This window comes from Chiloscyllium plagiosum, unplaced genomic scaffold, assembly GCF_037043375.1.
Source record: "Chiloscyllium plagiosum isolate Xiang-an unplaced genomic scaffold, Cpla_swu_hap1 HiC_scaffold_26, whole genome shotgun sequence".
NCBI classification, from domain to species: Eukaryota; Metazoa; Chordata; class Chondrichthyes; order Orectolobiformes; family Hemiscylliidae; genus Chiloscyllium; species Chiloscyllium plagiosum.
The window spans coordinates 21,002,765-21,015,047 of NW_028270164.1; the positions used below are offsets into that span (position 1 = coordinate 21,002,765).

Here is a 12,283-nt window from a genome sequence, read left to right on the forward strand (position 1 = left end):
AAGCATTGGATGGACTCTATCTGGAAAACAACAATCAGTTTTGTCACTCCAACTTAGGAAAAACATTGTTTTTGGGAGGAATACAGTCAATTTACCACTATGCTAAATATCTGGAGGATGAAATCACGAGGTCAGATTGGGTAACTTTGGGTTTAGAGTCTTGAAGGTGGTAAAAAGGTAATCAGAAGGTGTTGCATTGCAGATGCAATTCAATTAGTCAAACTAACAGATTTAAAGCAAAACACATTTTATTCATCCACTATAGTCAAAATACAACAAAAGAAAGAATTGAAATAACTTAACTCTATTGGAAAACTTAACAAAATAATAGATATAGTAACAATTTCTAATTAACTGTTCCAATTTAGTAACATCCCATAAGCACACCCATGGAAAAAGGCAAATTCAGAACACGGATTATCTCACATGCAACCCCCATAGCAGGCAGAGACTCCCCCAGCATTTGGCTGTAACTGAGAATGGGAAAAAATAGCTTTTACTTCTTCCAGACCCCAACAATTGCTAAGAGCTAAACCTAAACCCTAGTTCTGTGAGATCTCAACCACACCCACTCAGGCTGCTTCTATTGTTCCAACCTTAAGACAAAAATACCCAAGGCTTCACAAGTTGTTTATCTTCTCATAGACTGCTTGACACCTGTCCCCCCAGTGTCTCTCTAAAAGAAACCAGGACAAAACACACCTCTTAAAGCTACAGCATTGTTACACACATCAATTGTTAATTTTAATCTACTAATGAAAATAAAGCTAATTCATTGGTATAAAGTATATTTATCAATTCTGTAAACAAATGTACATTTTTATTCACAACATTGTTGCAACTCCAACTTAGCCAAAACTGTGAAACTACAATTATAGTAATTGCCCATAAAGGGTGAAGGAATACATTAATTTAGTTGGCCCACCATTCACATTGGTTTATTGATGATAGGTTGAGATAACATATCTTTCCATTTGAAATCAAAAATAAAACTGTTAAGACCACAAGAAATAGAAGCAATAGGTGGCCATTCAGCCCCTCAAGCCTGCTCTGCCATTCAATAGGATCATGGCTAATCTGACATTACTCGCATCCACTTTCCTGCCTTTTTCCATTAACTCCTGATTCTCTTACTGATAAAGAATCTATCCCAGCTGTAAATATACAGATGGACTCTCTCCCATAGTCAAGGAGTTCCAAAGTCTCAAAATCCTCTGAGAGGAGAAATTCTTGGCAGTCCTTTATTCTGACTCAATGTCTCTGGTACTAAACCTTCCCATGAAAGGAAGCATCCTCTCAGCACTTACTCTGTCAAGCTCCTTCAAAATCCAATATGTTTCAATAAGATCTCCTCTCATTCTTCTAAACTCCAGTGAGTAGAGTCCCAACCTTTTTAGCCTTTGCTTATAAGATAATCCTGCTATACTAGGGATCATCTTAGTAAACTATCTCTTAACTGCCTCCAATGAGATGATGTCTTTTCTTAAATAACAAGCCTAAAGCTGCTCACTGTGCTCCAGATGTGGGCTCATCAGCATCCTGTATAGTTGCAATAAGACTTCCCTACTTTTACACTCCTTGAAATAAGTACCAACATGTCTTTAGTTTCCTGATGGGAGGCATGGTGGCTCATTGATTAGCAGTGCTGCCTCATAGTGCCAAGGACCCAGGTGATTCCAGCCTTGGGTGACTGTCTCTGTGGAGTCTTCATGTTCTCCCCGAGTCTTGTGGGTTTCTGCCAGGTGCTCCAGTTTCTTCCCACAGTCCAAAGATGTGCAGGTTAGGTTGGATTGACCATGCTAAATTGCCCATTGTGTCCAGCCATAGGTAGGCTAAGTGGGTTAACCATGGTAAATGCAAGGTTATGGATAGGGTGGTGGCAGCTTTTCAGAGAGTCCGTGCAGACTTGATGGGCCTAACGGCCTCTTCAGTACTGAAGGGATTCTAGTTCCTGTTGCACCTGTGCACTAGCTTTCCATGTTTTGTGCACAGGTACTCCCAAGTCCCTTTGGGTTATATATCTTGTCATACATTGATCCTTTCTTTGTTCAATTTTGCTGGTATGTGACATGGGATCAAATGATTACTACTCGAGGACATCCTCTCAGCATTTACCCTGTCAAGCCCCTTCAGAATCCTATATGTTTCATTGAGATCACCTCTCATTCTAAACTCCAGTCTGTAGAGTCCCAATCTGTTTTACATTAATTGACCGGAAGTCTATTTCTCTTTAACTGTTCTATTGTCCTGGTTAAGTAATTTTCAAGATATTGATAAAATTTTGAAAAACAAAGAATTAAAACAAAATTGGCAATTAGTATGGTATAAAGACAATCAGGAGTTAATCAGGTGCAGGTCTGATGACTGTCCCTGAATGTGACAGAATTAGAGGACACTGTGTCTTGTGGCACAGTGGTACTATCCTTACCTTCAGCCCAGAAGACTCAAGTTCAAGTCCCAACTAATCTAGAGGTGTATCTGACAAGACTAATTATAAAGGATGCCTGCCTTGAAGAAGTTTTCCTCCTCTCTCTCTGCTTGTCGGATGCTGCCTGAATTGCTGTGCTTTTCCAGCACCACTGATCCAGAATCTGGTTTCCAGCATCTGCAGTCATTGTTTTTACCTCGTTGATTTTAGCCCTACTGCGAATCCTCTTGCAAGGATGCCTGCCTTGAAGAAGTTTTCCTCCTCTCTCTCTGCTCGTCGGATGCTGCCTGAATTGCTGTGCTCTTCCAGCACCACTGATCCAGAATCTGGTTTCCAGCATCTGCAGTCATTGTTTTTACCTACCTAATTATAATATCTAGTTAGGGGACCAAATGCTTCTAAAAAGGCCACATATCTGAAAGATACAGAATTAATCTCTAACTTTCTTAAGCTTGTCCCTCCTCTGCGTCACAAATGTTCTATGGAGAAAGGTTATGTTACATCTTTTCAAAGTGAAGTAGGTATAATGTTATATCATTGCTTGTGCCTTTTGTTCCCTGCATTTACTTATTTACATGTACATTGATACATGTTTAAAATAAAGCGCTTTTGCGTCTCTGATCAGTCATCCAGCTGCCTGGATTCATATCCATCTGCAACATTTTCATCACCCACTTGTCTCTCCGTGCTCCATCAATAAACTCATCCAATGAAAGGTGGCCTGCAAGCAGAAAATGCAGCAATGAAGCTACAAACAATACCAGAAAACTCAAAAGACATCAACATGATAAAAGTGTTATTTGTCTATGGAGTATGAGCTGTAACAATTATCTATCTGTTGCATTTTTAAATTTATGATCATTCTTTATTTGGACACCTGTATTTTTCAGGGTCCAAATGGAATCTCAATACTGTAGATGTTTTTTGAGGCCGGTCCTGCAGTCACATTGCAGTTACATACATCTATCACTAGATGGAGCTTCAAAGCCTTCAGTTCTACAGATTTCAGAAATATACACAGTTGATTTATCTTTTTCTAAATGTAAGCGAGATTTAAGATTTATTTATTTCTTTACACAAACTTTAAAATACTTTTTTAAATTCAAATTTAGTCGTTGCCATTTATAGAACTCCGTTCCCTGCTAACATTTAAACTAGATCCCACCTACCTCCTTAGGCCAGCCTCCTTCTTGGCCCATACCTGCAAGGCATCACTCTTCATAGCTATATTCTTAATTATGTAACATTCTTGAGCTAACTGTCTTAGAGACATTCTCACTTTCCTCCACCTCATACCAACCCTTCTGCTTGAAGGCAATAATTATACGTAACATATATTAATCTTGAGCATTTGATATAAATCTTCATTCCACAATTATTTATAGTGATTATCATCTATTATTTGCATGGGAATTGGTTTACAGAGCAGTGTGATGCCAACAGTGTGGGTTCAGTTCCCATCACTGGTTTGAGGTAACCGTGAAGAGGTCTCCTTTTCAACCTCTTGCCTCACCTGAGGTCTGGTGGCCCTCAGGTTAAATCGCCCACCAGTCGCTTGCTTCTCTCTAATGAGAGAGCGGCCCCTATGGTCTGGTAACACTACGGCAACACAACAACAAAACATTATTTGTACTCCTTAATGATGTTCCATAATGACACTCAGTTAGGGTTTTTGAGTACTGTGAAGCACAAGGCAGTGTTATGTATAGCATGAGTGATTTATTAAACAGCTATAGCTTGAGTTTAATCTAATGTTATTTACTTCCCTCTGAAAGGAGACCTGCATTTCATGCTGATACTCCTGCTTCCTTGCATGCTTGCTTCAATGAATGTAGCATGAAGCCATCAACAGGACACTACGCTGTAAGCAGCTGCATCATCAATTTTTCCAGAGGGACATCAAACACACAGTTGTCCCTATTGTGTCTCGTCTTACTATGGCCAACATTATGAAGATTTAACTAGTTTCTTCCAGTAATTTTTTTGCTGAGAGTCAATACTCACGAGAATGAATCTAGATACAACCTATAATTGAGAAAATGCAAATTCACTGAAGCCAATCTAGAGGACTGCAACAAGGTGGTCCTTCTTTGGAAGGACAGCAAGAAAGGACAATGAAGTATCGTTGTTAATAAAGGATGGGATTAAAACAGTAATGAAAAAAATGGTCAAGGTGAAGAAGATCAAGATGAAGATTCAGCTTGGGTGCAGATAATAACTATCAATGGAAAAAATCCAGGTGGGAGTATTTATATACCTCCCCAACAATTACTACACTTTGTAACAGAGTGTAAAAGGTCAAGAAACCATCGGACTCTCCATCATTAGAGATGATGGCTTAGCCTAAGGATCACCACATCTCAGGAAGGGGAGGTTGAGAAGGAGAGTCCTTCATGGAAATCTCAGCCTATGTGGGAACTGTTCCCATGTTTTTGGTGTCACTCTGCCTCACAAACCAGCCAACTGAGCTAACCAATCCACATAGGGCAGAGTATAAATCAATACATAATACAGGATTGTAAGAAAATTACTACTACAATTTGGGTGATTTTAATGTTTATATTGATTGTGGGAATAAATCTACATTGTATTTTACAGTGATGATTGCTTTCTGAACTAAGTTTCTGTGAGAGATTTCTTTCAGTAAATGATCATACAATCAAGTTGCCTGGGAGACAAACAATAGAACAACAAAGGATCAACAAGAAGTGAATTATGAGAGTAAGCAGGTTCCTCAGGGTCAGTATTTCAAATAGTCTTTAGGGTTTAATTTTTAATTTGGAACAAGCTGAATAAAGAAAACATTTCTTTCAAGCACAGTTCAAGTGAAACTCTGTGTTGACTAAAGGGGGTAGAGAGCTTGATAACCAACTCTGCTAACAGTGAGTTGAACTTTTGGGAAAGAGAAAGTTTTGAACTCAAGAATTCTGAGGGAAACAATATTTCACCACAATACTAAACAACAGCAAAACCACAAACCATCTTCCTTTGTGCCAGTTATGTCCCATCATTGGTAAGTATTTCCCTGATTCCTACTTACTCCAGTTTTGTGATTGTTCTTTGATATCATACTTGGTCAAATGTCACCTTGATGCTTTTGACCATGTTTTAATCAAAGCTGGAACGGAGGTCAGGAGCTCTGTGACCCTGAATCCCAAACCAACTGCCAACGAGCAGATTGTTGCTGAGTAAATGCCACTTTATAGCACTGTGAATGTCCTCTTTCAGCATTTTGGCAGATAATTGAAATCAGATTGAGAGGGTGGTAATTGGCCAAGTTGGACTAGTACTGTATTTTGTGGCCAGGAACTATCTGGTCAATTTCCACATTGCTGAACAGATGCCAGTTCTGTAAGTGTACTGGAACAGCTTGGCTCAGGGTGTGGCTTGTTTTGGAGCATGAGATTTCAGGACTATTGAAAGAATGTCATTAGGGTCTGGGTTCTTTGCAGAATCCAGTGTCTTCAGCCATTTCTTGATATCATGTGAAGTTGATCAAATTGCCTGAAGATTGGCATCTGTGATTTTGGAAAATCACAAGAGAAGGCCAAGATGGATCATTAAGTCAGCACTTCTCACAGAGGATGGGTGCAAGTTCTTCAGCTGTCTTTTGCACTGATTTGTTTCATTGCTCCATCATTGAAAATGGGGATATTTGTGGTGTCTCCTCCTCCAGTGAGTTGTTTAATTATTCACTGTCATTCACAGCTGAATATAGCAGAACTGCAAAATGTAAATCTGATTCATTTGTGTGGGTGCATTTAGCCCTGTGAGTCACATTCTGCTTCCACTGCTTGGCTTGCAAGTAGTCCTGTGTTGTTGACACCTCATTTTGAAGTCTGCCTGGTGTTGCTCCTGGCATGCCCTCCTATAGTCCTCATTGAGCCAGCATTGGGTTGATGGTAATGGTGAGGTGGGAGATATGCTGTCCCACAAAGTTATAGATAGTGGTTGAAGGTCAGGGATGGCAGCAGGAGACTTGGCCAGCAGCTTAGTGACCAGAAGGGCCATCTGATGGGTGGTTATGGTAAGTGTGATGCCAGCTAGTGGGAGAGTTTGACAGGGGGGGGTAGTTGCTCCAAAATTCTGACAATCGTGTCACCTGATTCTATCTTGCACCAACTGCAAAACAACAGTACTAAATGTGACACAGACCTCATTAAAATGATCTTCAATGGGGCAACGTAAAGTGGAGACTGACTGACTATGGCTAATTTTGAACAATGGATGGAAAATGTACCTAGTTTGGGAGGAAAATGTTGATTTTTGGATCTATGGTTCCAAAAACTTCCCAATCAATGCAGTTCATTATTATGATTTCTGAATCTGTTGCATATGAATTGAAAGAGATTGATATGAATTGTTTAGAATTCCATTATCATTGTATCCGATGATTATCACAATAGTAGAAGCTGGCTTAGATAAGGAATATGCTAGAATCTATTATTAAAGAGGTAGCAACACAACACTTGAGAACCACAATATGATCAGGTACAAGAAACATGGTTTTATGAAACAGAATTTAAGTTTTGTTTTGAGGTTGTAAATAGCAAGATTGTTGAGAGGAACTAGTGCAAGTAGCAAGTTGTGATTTTTCAGAAGGCATTCAGTAAATGCATTCCGAAAGGTTGTCATTCAGATTTAGGCCTAAAGTATTGGGGATGATATAATTGTTTGGATTGAGGATTGATTAACAGACAGTAGAATTAAATAGATCAGTTTCAGGATGTAAACTCATCAGTTTGAACATCAGTTATTTACAATTCATATCAATGACTTATGAGGGGTTATGGGCATTTCTGGCAAGGCCACGATTTGTAGCCTAACACTAGCTGCTCTCAAACTGAAGAGCTTGGTAGGCCATTTCAAAGGCAATTAAGAATCATTCACATTGCTGCAGATCTGGAGTCATATTTAGGTCAAATCAAGTGTGGATGGCAGATTTCCTTCCCTGAAGTGAGCCAGACGGATTCTTTTTAACAATATAACTGATCATTTTACAGTCACTATTACTGAGACTGGGTCTTTATATTTGCATTAATTCAAGTTATTTGCACCAGCTGCCATTTGAATATACTTCTCCAGAGCAGCAAATTCAATGCCATTACCACTACACTACTACTAATATATACGGGTTTATTGATGATATAATGCAATGTGAGACAGCATGCTGGTAGACAATATAGAGAGTTAACACAAAAAATATAGATTAGTTAAATAATTAGGCAAGATCACAGATATGAAACTAGCCACTTTGGTAAGAAAAATGGAAAAATAATTTTTTTTTAAAAATGAGTTGAGTAAATGTTGATCTGCAGTATGATTTGGGGTCCTTGTACATTACAGAAATTTCACAAAAAAATAAAAGAACTGCAGATGCAGAAGCAAAAACAGAAATTGCTGGAAAAGCTCAGTAGGTCTGGCAGCACCTGTGGGCAGAAGTCAGAGTTAACATTTTGTATCCAGTGATCTTTCCTCTGAGCTGAGTCCAGAGAAAAGATCACTGGACACGAACATTAACTGACTTCTGTTCACAGATGCTGCCAGACCTGCTGAGCTTTTCCAACAATTTCTGTTTGTGCTACAAAAATTTAGCTTGCAGGTAAAGCAAGCAATTAGGAAGATGAATGGATTATTATTCATGCATGATTATTGCAAGAGGCTTGCAGTTTACGAATTAAGAAGTCATGCTGCAAATATATAGAGGGAAAAAGTGAGGACAGCAGATGCTGGAGATCAGAGCTGAAAATGTGTTGCTGGAAAAGCGCAGCAGGTCAGGCAGCATCCAAGGAGCAGGAGAATCGACGTTTCGGGCATGAGCCCTTCTTCAGGAATGAGGAAAGTGTGCCAAGCAGGCTAAGATAAAAGGTAGGGAGGAGGGACTTGGGGGAGGGGCGTTGGAAATGCGATAGGTGGAAGGAGGTTAAGGTGATGGTGATAGGCCAGAGTGAGGATGGGGGCGGACAGGTCAGGAAGAAGATTGCAGGTTAGGAAGGTGGTGCTGAGTTCGAGGGTTGGGACTGAGACAAGGTGGGGGGAGGGGAAATGAGGAAACTAGAGAAATCTGAGTTCATCCCTTGTGGTTGGAGGATTCTTATGCGGGAGATGAGGTGCTCTTCCTCCAGCTGTCGTGTTGCTATGGTCTGGCGATGGAGGAGTCCAAGGATCTGCATGTCCTTGGTGGAGTGGGAGGGGGAGTTGAAGTGTTGAGCCACGGGGTGTTTGGGTTGGTTTGTCCCGGTGTCCCAGAGGTGTTCTCTGAAACGTTCCGCAAGTAGGCGGCCTGTCTCCCGAATATAGAGGAGGCCACATCGGGTGTAGCGGATGCAGTAAATGATGTGTGTGGAAGTGCAGGTGAATTTGTGGTGGATATGGAAGGATCCCTTGAGGCCTTGGAGGAAAGTAAGGGGGGAGGTGTAGGCGCAAGTTTTGCATTTCTTGCGGTTGCAGGGGAAGGTGCCGGAAGTGGAGGTTGGGTTGGTGGGGGGGTGTGGACCTGACGAGGGAGTCATGGAGGGAGTGGTCTTTTCGTAACGCTGATAGGGGAGGGGAGGGAAATATATCCCTGGTGGTGGGGTCCGTTTGGAGGTGGCGGAAATGACAATGGATGTTCCCCCCACCTTGTCTCAGTCCCAACCCTCGAATTCAGCACCACCTTCCTAACCTGCAATCTTCTTCCTAACCTCTCCGCCCCCACCCCCACTCTGGCCTATCACCATCACCTTAACCTCCTTCCACCTATCGCATTTCCAACGCCCCTCCCCCAAGTCCCTCCTCCCTACCTTTTATCTTAGCCTGCTGGGCTCATGCCCGAAACGTCGATTCTCCTGCTCCTTGGATGCTGCCTGACCTGCTGCGCTTTTCCAGCAACACATTTTCAGCTGCAAATATATAGAGCTTTGGAAGGTCCGTACCTGGAATACTATATCAGTTTTGGTTCCTTTGTAAAAGGAAGCATACAACAAAGGTATCCAAACATGGGAGGCAATGACCTGGTAGCATTATTGCAAGACTATTAATCCAGAGACCAAGGCAATGTTCTGGGACCTGAGCTTGAATTCTGCAATGACAAATGGTGAAATCTGAATTTAATTAATGTCTGGAATTAAGAACCTAATGCTGACCATTAGACAATCATTGATTCTCTGGAAAACCCATCTGAGTCACAAGCATCCTTTAGAGAAGGAAACTGCTATCTTTACTTGGTCTGGCCTCGAGCACCACAGCAATGTTATTGACTCCCAACAGTAAATGTTGGCCACATTCCATGGATGTATAATTTAAAAAATGATCATTTGACAGTCTTTACAAGAATGTACAATACAAGTTTGCATGATTGATTCCTAGGATAAGTGTGCTATCCAATGAGCAGAAATCAAGTAGAATGGATACATAGTCTGCGGGATTTAGAAGAATGAGTGGTAGTCTCATTGAAATATATAATCTTTTTGGCATGCGGAGATGCATAGTAAAGGCTGAATTTGTCTGGCTGGAGAGGTCAGAACAAAGATAAAGTTGAAGAAATATTCCTTCAGTCAGAAAATAGTGAAATGTTTAAGCTCTGTGGTTGCTCAGCCAATGTCGTCTAAATTTTTGGGCATTGAGGGACACAAGAGTTATGAGGATACAACAGCAAAGTGGATCTGATGTAGTTCAGCCACAATTTAATTGAATGGCAGGCAGATGCAAGGGTCTGTATGACCTGCTTCTGCCCATATTTGTTTTATTCCCATATAAATAGGCTTGAGGCTTTATCTGGCCAAACATTCCAGTGATTCAATCCGGTTCAAGCCGACAATGACCATGAAGAAGTTAAAGTCAGTGAGAGAAACCTGGCAAGGCTTACCATCACCATTTTCATCCACTAACTGAAATATTCTGTCCACAACCTCTTCTGGAGTTAACAGCACAGACCCTTCTTCTGATTCTTGATGACAAGCCTTCTTTAATCTATAAATGGACTATACAAAAAAAGCAAATGTCAGAATTCAGAAAAAAAAACATTCCAACTCAAAAAGAGGAAAATAAGAAGTAGCCACACACCTCCACAATCTCCAACAGTTCTGTTTTATCAATGCATCCATTTCCATCTTTGTCATAAACTTTGAAAGTCCATTTCAGTTTGTGCTCCAGATTGCCTCTTAAAACCAAATTGAGTGCCGCAACATATTCCAAGAAATCAATTGTGTTGTCCTGGGAACAAAACGAAATTGGTGTCCATTACTATTTGATAAATGCACAATGTATCCTGTTTCATATATTGCTTCCTTTACAACTGACTAGTTTTACACAACACGTACCAAGAATTTCCAACAAACAAATTGAATGGAATATATGGTTCCCATGGTTAGTGGAATTACCAGTCCATTTGTCTAATACCGAATACCCAAACAGAAATGTAAACTGATTCTCAATTGCATTCTCTCCTTGTAGAATTCTTTGCTTCTAATGTTTTTGTATTTTTCCCATAGTATCGACTTTACGCACAAAACCATATATGGATTTTGTGTTAAATTCGCAGTGGCAAAACAAATTCATTCAGAAGCTAATAGAAACTCACTCAATAGTCTACCCTCATGAGTAAGCGAATAGCCACAAAAAGGCAGTCTTGTAGTTTGCACACATGAAAGTGCTCTGTTAATATTCGAGAGGTGTTTACCTCTTACCTTTGACACCCCTACACCCCAAATTTGTCTTCCAAGGGAAGGTTATTTAAATGACAAGATAAGTTTAAGAAGCAAAGCCGCTAGTCCCATTAATCTCATTGTTTCAACCATTTTGCAATACAGTTTAAACGTCCACACAATGGAACAGATAGAATGGGCCAAATGTCCTTCTTCTGTGCTGTAAACATTCTAGGATTCTAAAAATACAAATAACAAGATTTCGATTTAATCTACCACACAGGGCAAGATTGAATAATGTATTGTCATTACTCAAACATTTCTACTTGATTGTAGTTTGGAATAAAGGGACCTCGGCAAACAAACGCAGATTCACACTCACCCCATTTTTATCAAATGCCCGAAACATGTTTTCGATATATTCAGCTGCTTCCTCATTGTCTAAAACTCCAAAAAAACGCTTAAATTCGTGAAAGAAAAGTGTTCCGCTGGGACATTCAGTCACAAACTTCTTGTACAAGTCTTGCAGCTCAGCAACACCGATTTCCCCTTTATTCGCATCACTCACTGCCTGCCCCATAGCTGCAGAATTGGAATAGCGTGCCTGCCTAAAACCTCAATGACAGAGACCAGTCTCCCTCAGCGAGGAGCCTTAGATCGCAGTCACCTTAACAGAATGTGAATATCTTCTTGAAGCCCAATCTTCTGCCCTCAATCAATCCACAAGGGCTGCTTCGTCTTTGTGTTATCAATGACAATCTGAATTCTCTTTTCCGTTCACTTCAATGCTCAGAAAGAGGAATTGACCAATCTTCCAGAGATCAAACCTCACGTCAACACTAACTTAGTTATCCAGACTAGAGGCGGCTTCCCCTACAATATCACACTGCACCAGAAACTGGCTGGGACATTTGTTTTGCCCTGCTACCTCTTGTCACCACTCCAGTGTTATGCTATTATTAGAGACAAAAGCTATTTCTCTTACCAACATGAGATTTCATATCTAGCTTCAAGCAGGGCAATACCTACTTAAAAATCGCTAAGTTTATTATGAGCTTTCTGATTAGCTCCCTCTGACACTTAGTGTCCTTCATTCACCTTAAAGACAAAACCAGTGCCTGCCCAATGTATTCACTGGGTTTTATTCCCAAATGTTTACCAGTTACAAGATCCAATTGAGCAGAAATGTAAGAAAAATTTCTGTGAAAATGCTCCTGTCACATTAATTCTC

General features: G+C 40.4%; 1 protein-coding gene across 1 annotated transcript; it reads right to left on the reverse strand.

Annotated features, from left to right (window-relative positions):
* Positions 1 to 230: 230 nt before the first annotated feature.
* On the reverse strand, positions 231 to 11,965 carry guca1b (guanylate cyclase activator 1B). The gene is made up of 4 exons (XM_043716624.2): positions 11,435 to 11,965; positions 10,472 to 10,621; positions 10,275 to 10,389; positions 231 to 3,149 (listed from the first exon to the last, which is right to left on the reverse strand). The coding sequence occupies exons 1-4, from the start codon at positions 11,630 to 11,632 to the stop codon at positions 3,022 to 3,024; spliced, it is 591 nt and encodes a 196-aa protein (XP_043572559.1). The 5' UTR covers positions 11,633 to 11,965; the 3' UTR covers positions 231 to 3,021.
* Positions 11,966 to 12,283: the final 318 nt, after the last annotated feature.